We start from the raw sequence: 20,363 nt of genomic DNA on the forward strand, positions 1-20,363 counted from the left end.
ACGCTATACCAATCAATAAACGCTTATTGAGATTTTTTTTTTTAACCAAAAATATGTAGAAGAAGAATACAAATCGGCCTAAACTGAGGACATTTTTTATTTTTATACATTTTTGGGGATATTTATTATAGCAAAAAGTAAAAAATATTGATTTTTTTTAAAAATGTCCGCTCTATTTTTGTTTATAGCACAAAAAATAAAAACCGCAGAGGTGATCAAATACCACCAAAAGAAAGCTCTATTTGTGGGAAAAAAAGGACGTCTTTTTTTTGTTTGGGAGCCACGTCGCACGACCGCGCAATTGTCAGTTAAAGCCTGGTCATAAGGGGGGTAAATCCTTCCAGGGCCTCAGATCCGTGTAATTCACGTGTTTTCGGGTTTATAGGGATGACGTCACAACTCTAGTATACACACGGATCGGCGGGTTCACCCCAAAAATACATTTTTACATGACATTCAGGCGAGTTGTCAGAATGACAATCGGCTGTTTTTTTTCATTGCGGCACATACCGTATTTTCACCGCCGCTTCCGGGTATGTAATGTGCGGAACTGGGCGTTCCTAATTGATTGACATCCTTCCGACCGGCGCATACAGCGTGTCACGAGTTGCCGAAAGAAGCCGAACGTCGGTGCGCAGGCGCCGTATAGAGCCGATTCGCAGTCCGGCTTCTTTCGGCAACTCGTGGCGCGCTGTATGCGCCGGTCGGAAGCCTGTCAATCAATTAGGAACATTACATACCCGGAAGCCGCGGTTGTCATTCTGACAACTCGGCTGAATGTCATGTTAAAACGTTTTTTTTGGGGTGAACCCCCCGCTTTAAGGGGCGGGGCTCATGGGAACGAGCCTTCAGTCACATCAAATCTGTTCGCATTCGGGTGTGTAAATAAAGTTTTTGAAAGAGAACTTCACCCCACTTCCTTGTTTGTCTCTCTTCCTAGAGCTGATTGGTCAGGCGGCCTGGCGCTGAACGCTGATTGGTTGAGACTCCGCCCTTTTTCGGAGACCGCTACTTCCTTTTCCTGGTTCCGGGCTCCGCCCTTCTGCGCCTTGCACTCAACATGCCCCTGATTGGTCAGGTGGCATTAAGCTTATCCAGTCACCGTTCACCTTACATTCGTCAGCGGACAGCCATACGTGTCCCTCACTCCAATTGGCTGTATCTACGTCCCCGCCCAGTTCCTGCCGCTCGCTGATTGGCCGAGGTTCTGTCAGGGCTGGGCAGGGATTGGTGGTTACTGTCCGCTGTCATTTGGGCCGGTGAGCGCTGCAGAGCCCCGACATGGAGCCTCCACCGCCCGGGCCCTGCTCCTCCCCGCCGGGGCCCCGGCCCGTACCGCCTCCCCGGAAAGGCTCCATGGAGCGCCGGCCCCACAGAGAGCCCAGCGAGGTCCGGGGCCCCGGAGGACAGCCAGGGACCCCAGAGAGGGCCACAGTCACCCAGACAGTGCTGATCGTCATGGAGGGCCGTTCTGTCACCTCAGAGGAGACCAACCTGGGGGGTCAGAGGGCCCCTCCACTACAGTCTATGGATACAGAGAAGACGGGGCCCCCACCGCCTGGGAATACCACTGACCTGGGGCCCCTACTGCCCCAGGGGCCCCCACCGCCTGGATATAACACTGATCCGGGGCCCCGATACACCGTTACTGAGAGCCAGGGGCCCATACTGCCCCAGGGGCCCCCACCGCCTAGAGATAACACTGATCCGGGGCCCCGATACACCGTTACTAAGAGCCAGGGGCCCCCACCGCCTGGAAATAACACCGATTCCGACAGCCAGGGGCCCCCACCACCGCCTGGGAAGACCACCGATCCGGGGCCCCCACCACCCCGATACATCGCTTCCGAGAGCATGGGGCACCTACCACCTGGAAATATCACCGCTACCCCCAATCTGGGGCCCCTCCTACCACAATACACAGTTACCGAGAACCAGGGGCCCCTACCACACCAATACACAGTTACCGAGAGCCAGGGGCCCCTACAACCCGGGAGTTACAGCGCTACTCTTGATCCGGGGCCCCTACCACACCAATACATCTTATCTGAGAGCCAGGGGCACCTACCACCTGGGAATACCACCGATCTGGGGCCCCCACCACCCCGATACATTGCTTCCGAGAGCCAGGGGCACCTACCACCTGGAAATATCATCGCTACCCCCAATCTGGGGCCCCTCCTACCACAATACAGCGTTACCGAAAGCCAGGGGCCCCTACAACCCGAGAGTTACAGCGCTACTCTTCATCCGGGGCCTCTACCACACCAATACACAGTTACCGAGAGCCAGGGGCCCCTACCACACCAATACATCTTATCTGAGAGCCACGGGCACCTACCACCCAGGAGTACCACTGTTGTACAAGAAGCGGGGCCCCCACCACTGCAGTATTCCATAACTGAGAGCCAGGGGCCCCTACCACCTGGGAGTACCACTGGAGGGCCAGAACTAGGGCCCCCACCGGCTGGGAGCATCACCACTGTGCAGGATCCAGGGCCCTTACCACCACAGTACACCATGCCAGAGAGCAAGGGGCCCCCAGCACCTGTGCCAAATCTGAGGCCCGTATCACCACAATACACAGCGCCCGAGAGCCAGGGGCCCCCACGGGCTGGGGCGGCCACTGGTGTACCAGATTCGGGGCCCATACCGCCACTATACACCACGTCGGAGTGCCGGGCAATGGTCACTGTTAGCACTCCGCCTCATGATGAGCTGATCCCGCCCCCGAGGGACTCTCCAAGAAAAGCCCCAGTGATCAGACCTGTGTGGGTAATGCCAAGAAAGGTCCCTGAGAACCTGGGGGGCCCTCCAACACAAGGCCCCGCCTCTCCACCCACACAAAGTAACACTGGACGAGGAGTGGCCCTAATACAGACCTCGGGGGAGGTACCCATAGAGCACATGGCCGCACAGAGGGTACCACCCCCTCAGGACTCCCCGGCACACCTCGTTCCATCTCAGGGCCAAAGAACATCCGAACTGCCAATAAAGGGGCCACAGGAGACGTCACAAGATGGCAGACAGTGGGCTCAGGGCGCCGTGGCGTCACTCCTGAATAAGCGCAGTGAAGAAGTGATTGCAGCGCCCCGGGTGATGTCTGACCCCGATACCGCAGCTGAGAAAATGGGGCCCCCACCACCTGTGACGCAGGGCCCAACCTCCGCGGAGGCTCCGGCACATGGCGGGCAGATTGAGCCCTCCGTACCCCCCGGCACAACGTCTGCGGGGCCACAGAACTCTTCTATCCCACCAGAGGGCGCCCTTCCCGATGGTTCCTCTCAGAGCTCCGCGGCTCCCCCACCGGGCTCTGTGATTGGTCCACCCGCTTCCTCCACCCTCCCTCAGCAGCAGGACACTTCGGAGAAGAAGGCTTTGCCTGGCCAGAATTCCACCCCCCCGACGGGTCCACCTTCCACCCAGCTGGGGACATCCCTCTCTCCTCATCGGAGCGTCTCCTCCAAACCCCCGCTTCCCATTCCACCCAGATCCTCCCTCTACCCCGGCCACGCCCCTTCTATACGGGAGCAGGAACCCTCCCTCAGCCTTGACACCGCCTCTCTGTCCAGCTTCAGGTCCAAGGCCCCCGCCCCCGACACGCTCAGCTACCTGGACTCTGTCAGCCTGATGTCAGGTACGATGGAGTCCCTCAGCCACCTGGATGACGCCAGCTCTCTGGGCTCGGACTCTGAGATCAACGGCATGCCCTACCGCAGGACCGACAAGTACGGCTTCCTGGGAGGAAACCAGTTCAGCGGGAACGGGTCAGTATGTGAAGAACACTCTCATATAGGGGGGCGCTGCAGCACTATATACAGATGTATGTGTAGCCTTCACTGGTCACCTCAGAGGGGCGCTCTCCCAGAGAAGATGGATGTGTAGTCCAGTGTGGAGGGCCTGGGCAACCAGGGAAGCTGAGGGTCTGGGCAACCAGGGAAGCTGAGGGCATGGGCAACCGGGGAAGCTGAGGGCCTGGGCAACCGGGGAAGCTGAGGGTCTGGGCATCCAGGGAAGCTGAGGGTCTGGGCATCCGGGGAAGCTGAGGGTCTGGGCAACCGGGGAAGCTGAGGGTCTGGGCAACCGGGGAAGCTGAGGGTCTGGGCAACCAGGGAAGCTTGAGGGTCTGGGCAACCAGGGAAGCTTGAGGGCCTGGGCATCCAGGGAAGCTGAGGGCCTGGGCATCCAGGGAAGCTGAGGGCCTGGGCATCCGGGGAAGCTTGAGGGTCTGCTCTGGTTAAGGGGGGAGGGGGGCGGTTGCTTCTGCTCTGGGCAATCAGGGAAGCGGATGTTTAGAAATAAGACAATGATGGTGATGGTAGGGAGTGAGAAGATGCTGGTTGGGAATGGAATAATGTTGTTTAGAAATGGGACAATGATGCTCAGGGATGGGATGATGATGGTTGGAATGGTCAGGACTGGGGGGGACGATGATGGAAGAAGGTGAGCAGACGCTGGTTAGGAATGGGCTCGTGATGGGAGGAAGTGGGACGATGATCTTCAATAATTAGATGCTAATTGTCGGAACTGGGACAGTAATGGTGGAGAGTAGGACAGCAACGATTGGGACGATGATGGTCGGGAATAGAATTGGGATTTGGATGGTGATGGTTGAGGGTGTGACGGTGGTGATGGGGGGGGGTGTGACGGTGGTGATGGGGGGGGGTGTGACGGTGGTGATGGGGGGGGTGTGACGGTGGTGATGGGGGGGTGTGACGGTGGTGATGGGGGGTGTGATGGGGCGGTGACGGTGGTGATGTGGGCGGTGGGGGGTGTGACGGTGGTGATGGGGGGGGTGTGACGGTGGTGATGGGGGTGTGACGGTGGTGATGGGGGCGGTGACGGTGGTGATGGGGGCGGTGGGGGGTGTGACGGTGGTGATCGGGATGGTGGGGGGTGTGACGGTGGCGGTGGGGGGTGTGACAGTGGTGATGGGGGCGGTGACGGTGGTGATGGGGGCGGGTGACGGTGGTGATGGGGGGTGTGATGGGGGCGGTGACGGTGGTGATGGGGGGGTGACGGTGGTGATGGGGCGGTGTCGGTGGTGATGGGGGCGGTGTCGGTGGTGATGGGGGCGGTGTCGGTGGTGATCGGGGCGGTGACGGTGGTGATCGGGGCAGTGGGGGGTGTGACGGTGGTGATGGGCGGTGACGGTGGTGATGGGCGGTGATGGGGGCGGTGACGGTGGTGATGGGGGGCGGTGACGGTGGTGATGGGGGGCGGTGACGGTGGTGATGGGGGGCGGTGACGGTGGTGATGTGGGCGGTGTGACGGTGGTGATCGGGATGGTGGGGGGTGTGACAGTGGTGATGGGGGCGGTGACGGTGGTGATGGGGGCGGGTGACGGTGGTGATGGGGGCGGTGATGGGGTGACGGTGGTGATGGGGGCGGTGTCGGTGGTGATGGGGGCGGTGTCGGTGGTGATGGGGGGCGGTGACGGTGGTGATCGGGGCAGTGGGGGGTGTGACGGTGGTGATGGGCGGTGACGGTGGTGATGGGCGGTGATGGGGGCGGTGACGGTGGTGATGGGGGGCGGTGACGGTGGTGATGGGGGGCGGTGACGGTGGTGATGTGGGCGGTGTGACGGTGGTGATCGGGATGGTGGGGGGTGTGACGGTGGTGATGGGCGGAGGGGGGTGTGACGGTGGTGATGGGCGGTGATGGTGGTGATGGGGGGTGTGACGGTGGTGATGGGGGCGGTGACGGTGGTGATCGGGATGGTGGGGGGTGTGACGGTGGTGATGGGGGGCGGTGGGGGGTGTGACGGTGGTGATGGGCGGTGACTGTGGTGATGGGGGTGGTGATGGGGGCGGTGACGGTGGTGATGTGGGCGGTGACGTTGGTGATGGGGGCGGTGACGGTCGGTGATGGGGGGTGTGATGTGGGGGGTGTGACGGTGGTGATGTGGGCGGTGACGGTGGTGATCGGGGGCGGTGACTGTGGTGATGGGGGCGGTGACGGTGGTGATGGGGGGTGTGACGGTGGTGATGGGGGCGGTGACGGTGGTAATGGGGGCGGTGGTGACGGTGGTGATGGGGGGGGTGTGACGGTGGTGATGGGGGGCGGTGGGGGTGGTGATGGGGGCGGTGACGGTGGTGATGTGGGCGGTGTGACGGTGGTGATCGGGATGGTGGGGGGTGTGACGGTGGTGATGGGGGCGGTGACGGTGGTGATCGGGATGGTGGGGGGTGTGACGGTGGTGATGGGGGGCGGTGGGGGGTGTGACGGTGGTGATGGGCGGTGACTGTGGTGATGGGGGTGGTGATGGGGGCGGTGACGGTGGTGATGTGGGCGGTGACGTTGGTGATGGGGGCGGTGACGGTCGGTGATGGGGGGTGTGATGTGGGGGGTGTGACGGTGGTGATGTGGGCGGTGACGGTGGTGATCGGGGGCGGTGACTGTGGTGATGGGGGCGGTGACGGTGGTGATGGGGGGTGTGACGGTGGTGATGGGGGCGGTGACGGTGGTAATGGGGGCGGTGGTGACGGTGGTGATGGGGGCGGTGACGGTGGTAATGGGGGCGGTGGTGACGGTGGTGATGGGGGCTGTGACTGTGGTGATGGGGGCGGTGACGGTGGTGATGGGGCGGTGACGGTGGTAATGGGGGCGGTGGTGATGGGGGCGGTGACGGTGGTGATGGGGGCTGTGACGGTGGTGATGGGGGCTGTGACTGTGGTGATGGGGGCGGTGACGGTGGTGATGGGGGGTGTGACGGTGGTGATGGGGGCGGTGACGGTGGTGATGGGGGCGGTGACGGTGGTGATGGGGGGTGTGACGGTGGTGATGGGGGCGGTGGTGACGGTGGTGATGGGGGCGGTGGTGACGGTGGTGATGGGGGCGGTGGTGACGGTGGTGATGGGGGGTGTGACGGTGGTGATGGGGGCGGTGACGGTGGTGATGGGGGGTGTGACGGTGGTGATGGGGGCGGTGGTGACGGTGGTGATGGGGGCGGTGACGGTGGTGATGGGGGGTGTGACGGTGGTGATGGGGGCGGTGGTGATGGGGGCGGTGACGGTGGTGATGGGGGGTGTGACGGTGGTGATGGGGGCGGTGGTGACGGTGGTGATGGGGGCGGTGGTGACGGTGGTGATGGGGGCGGTGGTGACGGTGGTGATGGGGGCGGTGACGGTGGTGATGGGGGCGGTGGGGGGTGTGACGGTGGGGGTGGTGACGTGGGTGGTGATGGGGGCGGTGACGGTGGTGATGGGGGGTGGGGCGGTGACGGTGGTGATGGGGGGTGTGACGGTGGGGGTGGTGACGTGGGTGGTAATGGGGGCGGTAACGGTGGTGATGGGGGCGGTGGGGGCGGTGACGTGGGTGGTGATGGGGGCGGTGACGGTCGGGAAATGAACGCCAATATTCTTTCTCTTGCAGGGAGAGTAACCTGTGGGCGGTGACGGTGGTGATGGGGGGGGGGGGGGGTGTGACGGTGGTGATGGGGGGGGTGTGACGGTGGTGATGGGGGGGGTGTGACGGTGGTGATGGGGGGGGTGTGACGGTGGTGATGGGGGGGGGGGTGTGACGGTGGTGAGGGGGGCGGTGACGGTGGTGATGGGGGCGGTGGGGGGTGTGACGGTGGGGGCGGTGACGTGGGTGGTGATGGGGGCGGTGACGGTCAGGAAATGAACGCCAATGTTCTTTCTCTTGCAGGGAGAGTAACCTTTCTGTGGAAATCGCCCGGCAGAGGGAGTTGAAGTGGCTGGACATGTTCAATCATTGGGACAAATGGCTGATCCGGCGATTCCAGAAGGTGAGAACGATGTCGCCCACCTATAGGGGAGCGCATACACTGCTCTAGTCCAGGGACAATGTTCACCTCCCTTCTGTCTCATGTACAGGTGAAGCTGCGATGTAGAAAAGGAATCCCATCTTCTCTACGTGCGCGTGCGTGGCAATATCTCTCCAACAGTCACTATCTCCTCAGCAAGAACCCGGGGAAGTTCGAGGTAATTCCTGATCGCGTGTTTCTCTCCCCTGTATGATGAGCGCTGTGTTTCTCTCCCCTGTATGATGAGCGCTGTGTTTCTCTCCCCTGTTTGATGATCGCTGTGTTTCTCTCCCCTGTATGATGATCGCTGTGTTTCTCTCCCCTGTATGATGAGCGCTGTGTTTCTCTCCCCTGTATGATGAGCGCTGTGTTTCTCTCCCCTGTATGATGAGCGCTTTGTTTCTCTCCCCTGTATGATGAGCGCTGTGTTTCTCTCCCCTGTATGATGAGCGCTGTGTTTCTCTCCCCTGTATGATGAGCGCTGTGTTTCTCTCCCCTGTATGATGAGCGCTGTGTTTCTCTCCCCTGTATGATGATCGCTGTGTTGCAGGAGTTGGAGAGACATCCTGGAGACCCCAAGTGGTTGGATGTGATAGAGAAAGATCTTCACCGGCAGTTCCCATTCCATGAAATGTTTGCTGCACGCGGGGGCCATGGGTGAGTCTGGGTTTGTAGTTTGGGGTGGGGGTGGGGACAGGGTGGTGGGTTTGTAGTTTGGGGTGGGGACGGGGTGGTGGGTTTGTAGTTTGGGGTGGGGACGGGGTGGTGGGTTTGTAGTTTGGGGTGGGGACGGGGTGGTGGGTTTGTAGTTTGGGGTGGGGACGGGGTGGTGGGTTTGTAGTTTGGGGTGGGGACGGGGTGGTGGGTTTGTAGTTTGGGGTGGGGACGGGGTGGTGGGTTTGTAGTTTGGGGTGGGGACGGGGTGGTGGGTTTGTAGTTTGGGGTGGGGCCATGGGTGGTGGGTTTGTAGTTTGGGGTGGGGGTTGGGACAGGGTGGTGGTCTAAGGGGGAAGTTAATGAGTTGGGTGACCTCAGGCAGGGATTGACTTGGGTATTGGGATGGAAGCATGGTGGTCTGAGGGGGGAAGGCAGTTTGAGGGAGGGGGGGGCATTGTAGAATGAGGGGGGTTGCATTGTAGAATGAGGGGGGGGCATTGTAGAATGAGGGGGGGCATTGTAGAATGAGGGGGGGCATTGTAGAATGAGGGGGGGGGAGTTAAAGGGGTTGTAAAGGAAATAATAATCCTCCTTTCCCTGCAGACATTCCTCTTCTCACTTCCTCATTGTTGGTTTTTGCTCAGAAGTTGCTCTATTTCTTCTCTGTTCTGCTCACTTCCTGCTTGTCTGATTGTTACTCACCACCGTGACGGGAGGCTTTCCTGCGGTGGTCAGTGACGTGCCCCGCCCCCTTCTGGGATCTGTGCGGCAGGACGCTCTCTACGTGTTAGAGACTTCAAGGAGGTGTGAATTACTGGGCGTGCCGCAATGCATACTGGGAAATGTAGTTCTTACATGAACGAGCGCAGCAAAGCAGGAAGTGAATGAGAGAACAGAAACTAGAACCCCGGAGGTGATATAGAGGAAGGAATTTATTACACTGTTCTCTCTGTCTACCGCGCACATTCATTGTAGGCAAAAAATGTTTTTCCTTTATAACTCCTTTAAGGGCGGCAGTGTGGAGTGGGGGAAGGGGCAAGTTGGGTGTACTGGATGGTTTGGGGGTGTAACGGACACATGCATGCTGCCGGGACAGTTATGATCTTCGTGCAGGGGGACTACAAGGAACTGCATGGCTTGTCACAATTGGATGTACCACATTGTATTCTGAGCTCAAAGGGTTAATTGGACAAGGGTCTCTGTCACTGCTGAATGCTAATGTTCCCTTCGCATAGATAATGAACCCTCTTTTGTGTGTAGGTAACAGCCCCCCTGTGAGGTGTATGCTGATGGGGATTATGTGTGAGTGATAATTGTTTTAAAGGTTAATTGAATTCTATTGAGAAAGGAATGTGCCTGGCCAGAAAATGTTAAGTGGTTTGCGGTGCCGAAGCGTCTAGAGACTGGTCAAGTGATTAATTCAAGGAGATGTCATTGTTTCAGGGGGTCTGTGTTGAAGCCCCCTACTGGGAAAAGGGGAGGGCGGAAACTGTCATTGTTCTTGTAACAGTTGTAACCAGATATAAGCAGGTGAAATATGCCAAATAAAGTCAGTCTGCTTGACCCTTCAAACGTAGCACGTCTCGTTTCTTGGAAGGGCGTTCGATGGGATATACCGGCGGTACCTGCATATCGCAGCTTGCCAGGGAAAAGGACGTCTCCAATGGCTGAGACCCTCTCACTACATGGGTAGCCGTTACATTGGTTGGCAGCGGTGGGATGGTCCTTTTATCCAAAGAGCAAGTGCTGAATGGAGTCGCAGTACGCCAGGCTGAAAAGATCCACACTAAAAGATCTATTGGAGAGTCGTGGTAGGAGTACCAGTAACAGACCACGGAGGGAGCTGATAGCTGACCTGCTGGAGCTGGACGAAATGGATGGATCCATGGAAGGAACGGATAGCTGACCTGCTGGAGCTGGACGAAATGGATGGATCCATGGAAGGAACGGAGCCCCTTGCACCGGTCAGCAAAGAAGATGTAATTACTGGGATTGTACAGCGGAGATTATCCTTGTATCCAGAAACGTCCGTGGAACTAATCAACCAGCTGTTCCGGGAAGCAAGGGAGGAGATACAAACGAAGAGGGGACAAGAACTGGAACTGGTAAGAGCGAGACAGCCCATTACACCTGCAGTTCCTACCCCCCCACCTGCTGCTACAGGAAAGAAAATACCGTTCACGGCATTTAAAGCTTTTGTAGAAAGTGAGGAGGAAATCGATGGATATTTGGCGGACTTTGAGAGGCAGTGCTCACTACACCAGGTACCACCAGACCAATTGGTCACTATTTTGTCGGGGAAATTGTCGGGCAAAGCCAACGAAGCCTTTCGGGCTCTCGCTCCAGAGGATATTTTACAATACCAGCAAGTTAAAAAGGCGCTGCTAACCCGATATGCCGTAACGCCAGAAGCCTACCGCCGGCGCTTCCGGGAGTCCAAGAAGATGGCTGTGGACTCCCACATGGAATGGGCCAACCAGTTACAAAGGGTGGCATCCCTTTGGGTCCAAGGGTGCAAGGCCAACACCGGGGAGGAAGTATTGCAGCTGTTCCTAATGGAACATTTCTTCCAAGACCTGGCCGCAGACATACAAGACTGGGTACGAGATCGCCGTCCCGCTAACTTAAACGAGGCGGCTCGGCTAGCAGATGAGTACGCGGAGACAAGGAAAGTAAGCCAGAGTACTATGCGGCTGGCTCAGAAGGTAGAACCGCGTACTCCAACCGTCACCCCATGCCCAGAGTTTCGGGCTCCAGTCCCACCACGTCCTCAGGGGCCTAGCAACTACCCCCGGGATTCGCCTAGGGTGACGTGCCATCACTGCAGCGACACTGGACATATTGCTCATTATTGCCCTGTGAGAGCTACAAATAACAATTGGAGACGCACAACACCCAACACAGAGGTCACTCCATCACGTCCCTCTGCGGCCCACTGCCTGGAGACCGAGGGTGGCCCGGAGGAATGTCTGGGAATTTGGTATGAGGCAGACCCAATACAAGCGGCCTCTCCAGATAACCGTCAGCATCACCGTCAGGAGGTACGAGTGAATGGACAAGTAGCACAAGGCTTAAGAGATTCCGGGACTACTATCACTCTGATTCAAAAACATCTGGTAAAGCCAGAGAACGTGTCCACTCGCACAGTTGCCGTCCGGGTCGCAGGGGGTGCTGTATTTCGCGTACCCACCACCCGTGTGCACTTAGACTGGGGAGCCGGGTCAGGAAAGACCACAGTTGGTATCATGGACAACCTACCTGCCGAGGTGGTGCTGGGCAACGACATTGGCCCTCTGACTTCGGCTTATTTACCTACACCTGCTGCTGCTTGTGCCGTGACCACCCGCGTTGCTGGAATCAACCCACTTGCTGCTGAGAACCGGGTAAGACTACCTTCCCCGACATGTACTGTAGATCCGGCACAATATCACAGTCTAAAATGGGAATGTGACAAGTTGGCCAGTGAGAAATCAGAGATGCACCGACACTATGTCATGTATTATGAGATGTCCCGTGGCTTGAACATTGAAATGCACAAACAGGCGGAAATTGTCAAAAGATTAAATGGGATTTGCATCCAGGTGGTGCCGTATCTGTCCCAAGAGCATCAGCAACAGGTTTTGGGAGCCATTGAGAGAGCAAAACAAGTGACTGTTCCAGAACTGAATTCTATTATTCACCTTCACCATCAGCTACCGACCTGGTAAGTCAATGGGAAGGCCGACGGACTGTCCAGGCAAACGGAACTTTTACCCTAACAGCAGACCGGACATCCCCAAGTTGATCCGAAAAGGATCAATCCGGGTCTGCCGGAGTGTTCCACAAAGGGGGAGTAGTGTAACGGACACATGCATGCTGCCGGGACAGTTATAATCTTCGTGCAGGGGGACTACAAGGAACTGCATGGCTTGTCACAATTGGATGTACCACATTGTATTCTGAGCTCAAAGGGTTAATTGGACAAGTTTCTTTTCATTGCTGAATGCTAATGTTCCCTTCGCATAGCTAATGAACCCTCTTTTGTGTGCAGGTAAACAGCCCCCCTGTGAGGTGTATGCTGAGGGGGATTATGTGTGAGTGATAATTGTTTTAAAGGTTAATTGAATTCTATGTGCCTGGCCAGGAAATGTTAAGTGGGGTGAGGTGCCGAAGAGTCTAGAAACTGGCCAAGTGATTAATTCAAGGAGATGTCATTGTTTCAGGGGGTCTGTGTTGAAGCCCCCTACTGGGAAAAGGGGAGGGCGGAAACTGTCATTGTTCTTGTAACAGTTGTAACCAGATATAAGCAGGTGAAATATGCCAAATAAAGTCAGTCTGCTTGACCCTGCAAACGTAGCACGTCTCGTTTCTTGGAAGGGCGTTCGATGGTATATACCGGCGGTACCTGCATATCGCAGCTTGCCAGGGAAAAGGACGTCTCCAACGGCTGAGACCCTCACACCAGTGGGTAGCCGTTACAGGGGGTGATATGGATTCTGCAGTGTTTAGTTCCATAGAGTTGGGTTCTGCATTGTTGGGTGGAAGGGGGTTGGGTTCTGCAAGGAGGGGGGGTTGGGTCATGTAATTACAGTGGGGGGGGGGGGCATATATAGAATATGGGGGGGGTGTAGAAAGTTACTTCCTGTGGTCGGTATATAACGGACATCCTATGTGACGCTGTGATTGGCCCCCATGCAGGCAGCAGGACTTGTACCGCATACTGAAGGCGTACACGGTGTATCGCCCGGAGGAGGGGTACTGCCAGGCGCAGGCTCCGGTGGCCGCCGTCTTGCTGATGCACATGCCGGCAGAGGTGAGGATTCTGTTGATGATTTCCGGTGATGTCAGTAGGGATTGTGCCGTCCTTGTATTCTGACCAATCACAATGTTTCTCTCTCACCCCCCAGCAAGCATTCTGGTGTTTGGTCCAAATCTGTGACAAGTATCTGCCGGGATATTACAGTGCCGGCCTGGTGAGAAAACTGCCCCCCCCCCCCTTGTGTGACTGACCACCGTTCACATTCGTGTCCACCTTCTGTCCTCCGATCCTCCCCGTCTCCTCCCCCTTCTGTCCTCCGATCCTCACTATCCCCTCCCCCTTCTGTCCTCCGATCCTCACTATCTCCTCCCCCTTCTGTCCTCCGATCCTCACCGTCTCCTCCCCCTTCTGTCCTCTGATCCTCACCGTCTCCTCCCCCTTCTGTCCTCTGATCCTCACCGTCTCCTCCCCCTTCTGTCCTCCGATCCTCACCGTCTCCTCCCCCTTCTGTCCTCTGATCCTCACCGTCTCCTCCCCCTTCTGTCCTCTGATCCTCACCGTCTCCTCCCCCTTCTGTCCTCTGATCCTCACCGTCTCCTCCCCCTTCTGTCCTCTGATCCTCACCGTCTCCTCCCCCTTCTGTCCTCTGATCCTCACCGTCTCCTCCCCCTTCTGTCCTCCGATCCTCACTATCTCCTCCCCCTTCTGTCCTCCGATCCTCACTATCTCCTCCCCCTTCTGTCCTCCGATCCTCACCATCTCCTCCCCCTTCTGTCCTCCGATCCTCCCCCTTCTGTCCTCCAATCCTCACCATCTACTCCCCCTTCTGTCCTCTGATCCTCACCGTCTCCTCCCCCTTCTGTCCTCCGATCCTCACCATCTCCTCCCCCTTCTGTCTTCCGATCCTCACCATCTCCTCCATCCTTCTGTCCTCCGATCCTCACCCTTCTGTCCTCCGATCCTCACCATCTCCTCTCCCTTCTGTCCTCTGATCCTCCCTGTCTGCTCTCCCATTACTTGGTGTTTATTCCCTCTCCTCTCCCCCGGTGTCCTCCTCTCCTCTCCTCTCCCCCGGTGTCCTCCTCTCCTCTCCTCTCCCCCGGTGTCCTCCTCTCCCCTCCCCTCCCCCGGTGTCCTCCTCTCCCCTCCCCCGGTGTCCATTCCCTCTCCCCTCCCCCGGTGTCCTCCTCTCCGTGGGTCTCACCCCCGTTTCTCTCCTGATAGGAAGCCATCCAGCTGGACGGAGAGATCTTCTTTGCTCTGCTGCGTAGGGTTTGCCCCATGGCTTACAGACATCTGAAGAAGTTTAAGATTGACCCGATCCTGTACATGACGGAGTGGTTCATGTGCATCTTCTCCCGCACTCTGCCGTGGTCCTCGGTGCTGCGTGTGTGGGACATGTTCTTCTGTGAAGGTGGGTGTGGCCCCAGCATAGCCTTGTACTGCCCACATCCAGGGGGGTGCTGATTTCTTCCTCTCTCTTGTAGGGGTGAAGATCGTTTTCCGGGTCGGTCTCGTGTTGCTTCGGCACACGTTGGGATCGGTGGACAAGCTGCGGAGCTGCCAAGGAATGTATGAGACGATGGAGAAGTTACGTAGCCTCCCACCTCACTGCATGCAGGAGGAAGTTCTTCTCCCGGAGGTGAGCGTCCCCCCCCCCCCCGACCCTCCTTATATCCGAACTAGTCTTACAACATGACCCCCTCCCCCAACACCTAGTACTAAGGATTGGGATGGTGAAGGAGGTAGAGGAAGGGGTATACAATGAGGTTATTGGGGAGAGGGATGGGTGAGAACCTAGTATCAAGGATGGCATGGTGGGGAGGTACTATGTATGTAAGAGTATACAATGGGGTTATTGGGTAGAGGTCCTATGAGGTTGAGAGGGATGATGGTGATGTAGAGTGAGGGGTATACAATGGGGTTATTGGGTAGAGGTCCTATGAGGTTGATGGGGATGTAGAGTGAGGGGTATACAATGGGGTTATTGGGTAGAGGTCCTATGAGGTTGAGAGGGATAGGTGAGAACATAGTATCAAGCATTGGGATGATGGGTGAGGTAGAGGGAGGGGTTTACAATGGGGTTATTGGGTAGGGATGCTATGGGGTTGCGAGGCATGGGTGAAAACCTAGTATCAAGGATTGGGATGATGGGGAGGTACTATATATGGAGGGGTTTACAATGGGGTCATTGGGTAGAGGAACTATGAGGTTGATGGGGATGACGGTGATGTAGAGTAAGGGGTATACAATGAGGTTATTGGGTAGAGGTGCTATGGGGTTGCGAGGGATGGGTGAGAACCTAGTATCAAGGATTGGGATGATGATGAAGAAGATGGGAGAGGTAGAGGGAGGGGTTATTGGGTAGAGATACTATGTGGTTGAGAGGGATTGGTGAGGGTCTATTATCAAACATTGGGAGGGTGGTGGAAAGGGGAGGGGGTAAAGATGTGAGAAGGGCCTGGGATGGAGGTGGGAGGAGTTGGGGGGGGTCTCTGTGTAGTAAAGCCTTTTCTTTATCCCGGAGAATTCTGGGATTTTTATGACCTTTATATTTGACTTTTCAGGTGAGTGCCCTTGCGGTTACCGATGCTCTTATAGAAAGGGAAAGCAATACACAGCTGCGCAAGTGGAGAGAAAACCGAGGAGAGTTGCAGTACCGCCCTTCACGCCGCTTACACGGGGCTCGCCAAATTCAGGAAGAAAAGCTGCGCCTGAACCCTTCTCTGAGCGGTAGTCGGCTTAGCTTATCCAGCCTATCCAGTTTTCGAAGGCCCTCTCCTCCCGCCAGTCCCGCTCTCGTCCTCCAACCACCAGAGTCTGTGGTGGTGTCTGAGGGTCTGCATCCTGTTCTGCCTTCTCCCACCGCCAATAAAGCACCCTTGGGACCACCCAAGGAGGCCGCCAAGAAGGGTAAGGAGAAACAAAAAGAACAGGACAAAAAGAGAGAGAGGGAAGAAAGGGAGCGGGAAAAGAAGAGAGAGAAGGAAGAGAGAGAAGAGAGGGAGCGCGAGCGGAAAAGGGAGAAAGAGCGAGAAAAACTAAAAGAAAAAGAAGAAAAGCGACTTCAGAAAGAGAAGGAGAAAGCGGAGGCCAAACAGAAGAAAGAGAGGAAAGTTTCTTTCCGTCGTAAGGAGTCGTCTTCCCCGGCCACTGACTCCACCCACAAAGGTGCCACTGGCTCAGCCGATGACACGTATTTCTAACAGACCACGTTGTGGATTCTCCGAGTGGAACTGTGTGTCAGTCACTGGATAGTCTTACGAAGAGAGGGAGGTCCTCTGTCTGGGGAAAGTCCTGCAAGACAGGACATGTTTATATTCTGGATCCGTGTTACCTCCAGCAGGGCACTCCTGGATATTTCCCCCCGCCCCCCTTTGTTCAGGCTGGTCTCTCCTGATACTCTGGTCTCTCTGAAGTTATGGTGGACGTTACAGATTTTAACTGCTCCACATCTTAGGAAACCCAAAACCTGGAACTGGAACCCCTCCAAAGCTCTTTTTTTCATTTTTTTTTTTTACCCCCCCTTTCCTCTCCCCCATCCCTCTACCCACCAACTCCAGCAGCCCATAGCATTTCTTCAACATTTCCTGGGGTAACCCCAGCAGCCCTGTGTGAACAAAGTCAGAGGACAGTTGATTTGGTAGTCATGTAAATTGGTTTGTGAGTGCATTATCCAGTTCTAAAAAACAGGACAGGGTGGGGTGGAGAAAACCAGGTCTGTAATAACCTTTAAACTCGGCTTAACCCCCCCCCCCCGGTGTTGCTGACTACTTGCTGAAGACTAACACTCCAAGTCTTCCTTTGATTGTATGTCATACTTATTCATTCCCTCCCCGATTGACCTTTGTGCAATGGGCTGTGGTGCGTGCCCATGGCAGTGCCTTGCACAATGGTCTGTGGTGCGTGCCCATGGCAGTGCCTTGCACAATGGGCTGTGGTGCATGCCCATGGCAGTGCCTTGTGTACAGGCAGAAAGTTACATGAAGTGTTATGCACTCCACATCGAGTAAAGGAAACTGATTATGTTTACAACCCTGAGAAGATTGCACTCCACCCCTGTCCCCATCCCCTCTGATCGGCGCATGAACCTCCCCCCCCCCATCCCCTCTGCTGTGCGCATGAACCCCCCCCCCCCCCTTTGCATTTCAGGTATACACTTTTATTTGTATATATATATTGGTTGCGTTGCTTTCTGTTTTTAAATGATGATCTGTGAGTGTTATATATACATGAGAGCCTTCGATAACTGGATCCCGATCTGACCCTCGGCATTTCATTCTGGAACAAAGCAGAGCGTCGCACTCTGCACCTGGAGCATAGGACAACCCAAGCCTTGTATTTGTATGTACATATATGTATATTTCTTTGTCTATTCTCTCTGAAGAAACCAACTGTTCTTGCTCAGTCATGCTGTATTGATGCCGTAAACACATGCTTTTCCCTCTGCTTTACACCTTACTCAGCTCTTTGCTCTCTGACCTCTGCTCCATCCCTCGGGTCCCCCTCCGATCTTTTATCTATTCCTCTAGTCCCCCTCCAACCTCTGGTCCTTTCTCTATCCCTCTAGTTCCCCTCTAGCCTCCTGTCCTCTGCTCTAACCCTCTGGTCCCCTCCCCCTTCTGGTCTCTGCCTTGTCCCTCTGGCTCCCCTCCACCCGCCGGTTTCGGCTTTGTCCCTCTGGCTCCCCTCCACCCGCCGGTTTCGGCTTTGTCCCTCTGGCTCCCCTCCACCCGCCGGTTTCGGCTTTGTCCCTCTGGCTCCCCTCCACCCGCCGATTTCGGCTTTGTCCCTCTGGGCCCCCACCCCTTACCCGCCTGTCCTCTCGCCTTTGCTCCACCCTTCTGGTCCCTACACTACCCTCTAGTCTGTTGTCACGCCCCAGTCCCTCTCTACCCTCTGCTCCCCCTATCACACCTCTGCTCCATGCTCCAGTACCTTTTGCACCCTCTTTGTTGTCCTCAGTGGTTTGCATGATACATTTCATATGGGCCACACCAGTGTGCGGCAGCCTCTCCTGCACTGAAGATTGGAACTTATATTTAATATTATGGATGTGTGAGGATTTAGGGGGCAGTGTGTGTGGGGAGGGTCTACCTGCATTGCTGTTACTCCTCATCCTTGGCTACAACATTACAAAGATCTAACCCTAAACTGAGTGTCGTCTCCTTTTTCCCCACATGGAGGGGATCTTGTCTGAGTTTAGTTCTGTTGGTCATGGAAGCTCGGGCAACGCATGGCCACAATCTCTCTTCATGGCCGGGAGAATGTAGGGCAGGCCAGTGGGAGACAAGTCACCCGGAAATCAAGATAAATGTTTATTGTGAAAATGGTGTCACATAAGTCAAGATACATATCCCGGGATGTGCCCCCCGCATCTCAGTGGTTCCTCCCACCAACCACTATGTCACTCTACTGTATCCTGAGCTAGAGGGAGGAACCTCCTGAGATCTGCAAGGAGAAGGGGCAAGAGATGGACGTTCCTGGAAGTGTCGGTCTTTGTGTCCTGCAGCTCTGATTGGTTCCACCTACCAACCCCCATATAATAATTCTCTACTGCTGGTCAGAGAGAAGAACCACTGGGAGCCGAAGCGATGGATATCCCTGGAAGTGTCGCTCTTCTGTGTCCTCTGCATCTCTGAGTGGTTCCTTCTACTGACCCCAATGTCACTCTACTGTATCCTGATATGAGTGGAGGTCAGAGCGAGGAACCAGTGAGAGCTGGAGGGGGAACCTCAGACATGACTTGTGTGGAACCCCTGAGATCTTTAGGGGGGGTGGAGGAGATGGAAATTCCTGGAAGTGTTGGTCTTCTGTGTTCCTCCCACTGACCCCCCAATGTCACTTTACTGTATCCTGAGATGGTGGTCAGGAGAAGGAACCAGTGAGAGCTGGAGGGGGAACCTAGGACATGGACATTCTGGGAAGTGTTGGGCTTGTGTGGAACCCCTGAGATCTTGGGGGGAGGGGTGCACATTCCTGTAAGTGTTGGTCTTCTCTGAACCCTGCAGCTCTGAGTGGTTCCTCCCACGAACCCCCATATGACTGTGCTATCCTGCAATGGGTGGAGGTCAGAGAGAGGAATCCCTGAGATCTGCAGGGGAGCCAAGGTGATAGATATCCCTGGTTGGGTCCCCTAAATATCAGTGGTTCCTCCCACCAACCACTGTGTCACTCTACTGTATCCTGTGCTAAAGGGAGGAACCTGAGATCTGCAAGGAGAAGGGGCAAGAGATGGACGTTCCTGGAAGTGTCGGTCTTTGTGTCCTGCATCTCTGATTGGTTCCACCTACCAACCCCCATATAATTATTCTCTACTGCTGGTCAGAGAGAAGAACCACCGAGATCTGCATGGGAGCCGAAGCGATGGATATCCCTGGAAGTGTCGCTCTTCTGTGTCCTCTGCATCTCTGAGTGGTTCCTCCTACTGACCCCTATGTCACTCTACTGTATCCTGAGATGAGTGGAGGTCAGAGGGAGGAACCAGTGAGAGCTGGAGGGGGAACCTCAGACATGACTTGTATGGAACCCCTGAGATCTTGGTGGGGGTGCTCATTGCTGTAAGTGTTGGTCTTCTCTGAACCCTGCAGCTCTGAGTGGTTCCTCCCACCAACCCCCATATGCTCTCCTACAATGGGTGGAGGTCAGAGAGAGGAATCCCTGAGCTCTGCAGGGGAGCCAAGGAGATACATATCCCTTGATGTGTCGCCTGCATCTCTGAATGGTTCCTCCTACCGACCCCTATGTCACTCTACTGCAGGGGGTGTCAAACTGGCGGCCCTCCAGCTGTTGCGAAACTACAAGTCCCATCATGCCTCTGCCTGTGGGAGTCATGCTTGTAACTGTCAGCCTTGCAATGCCCCATGGAACTTGTAGTTTCACAACAGCTGGAGGGCTGCCGGTTTGAGAACCTGCTCTACTATATCTTGTGCTAGATGGAGGTCAGAGGGGAGGAACCACTGACATCTGCATGGAGGGAGGGGGGGGGGGGGAGACATTCCTAGAAGTGTCAGGCTTGTGTGCCCTACAGCTCTGGGCAGTTCCTCCCACCACACCCTCTTCACTAATGTATTCTGTAATATGTCAGAGAGAGGAACCAAGGGCATTCTGGGAAATGTTCCCTGCAGCTTTCAGAGTGAGTGAGTAACTTGTATAGCGCAGCAAATGCGAACTTAATCGCCTCAAGGCGCTTGGAATCCA

The 20,363-nt window shown here is 56.1% G+C and overlaps 1 protein-coding gene across 3 annotated transcripts; it reads left to right on the forward strand.

Moving 5' to 3' along the window:
- Positions 1-1,223: 1,223 nt before the first annotated feature.
- LOC120942882 (TBC1 domain family member 10B-like) lies at positions 1,224-16,681 on the forward strand. 3 transcript variants are annotated; one of them, XM_040355823.1, is made up of 10 exons: positions 1,224-2,217; positions 2,260-3,767; positions 7,651-7,750; positions 7,839-7,946; positions 8,319-8,425; positions 13,103-13,217; positions 13,312-13,377; positions 14,388-14,577; positions 14,651-14,805; positions 15,731-16,681. In XM_040355823.1, exons 1-10 carry the CDS (start codon positions 1,282-1,284, stop codon positions 16,367-16,369), a joined length of 3,924 nt encoding a protein of 1,307 aa, XP_040211757.1. In that variant the 5' UTR covers positions 1,224-1,281; the 3' UTR covers positions 16,370-16,681. The 3 variants fall into 3 exon arrangements, with proteins under 3 accessions (XP_040211757.1, XP_040211756.1, XP_040211755.1); XM_040355822.1 differs by having other exon boundaries at positions 1,224-1,781; positions 1,818-3,767; XM_040355821.1 differs by having other exon boundaries at positions 1,224-3,767.
- Positions 16,682-20,363: the final 3,682 nt, after the last annotated feature.

Source organism: Rana temporaria, chromosome 6 (assembly GCF_905171775.1).
Source record: "Rana temporaria chromosome 6, aRanTem1.1, whole genome shotgun sequence".
Classification (NCBI taxonomy): Eukaryota; Metazoa; Chordata; class Amphibia; order Anura; family Ranidae; genus Rana; species Rana temporaria.

Coding starts and splice junctions, on each gene's coding strand:
- LOC120942882 (XM_040355821.1), top strand. CDS start 1,282: ATGGAGCCTCCACCGCCCGGGCCCTGCTCCTCCCCGCCGGGGCCCCGG. Junction 7,751..7,838: donor TGATCCGGCGATTCCAGAAG/GTGAGAACGATG, acceptor TCTCATGTACAG/GTGAAGCTGCGATGTAGAAA. Junction 13,378..14,387: donor GATATTACAGTGCCGGCCTG/GTGAGAAAACTG, acceptor CTCTCCTGATAG/GAAGCCATCCAGCTGGACGG.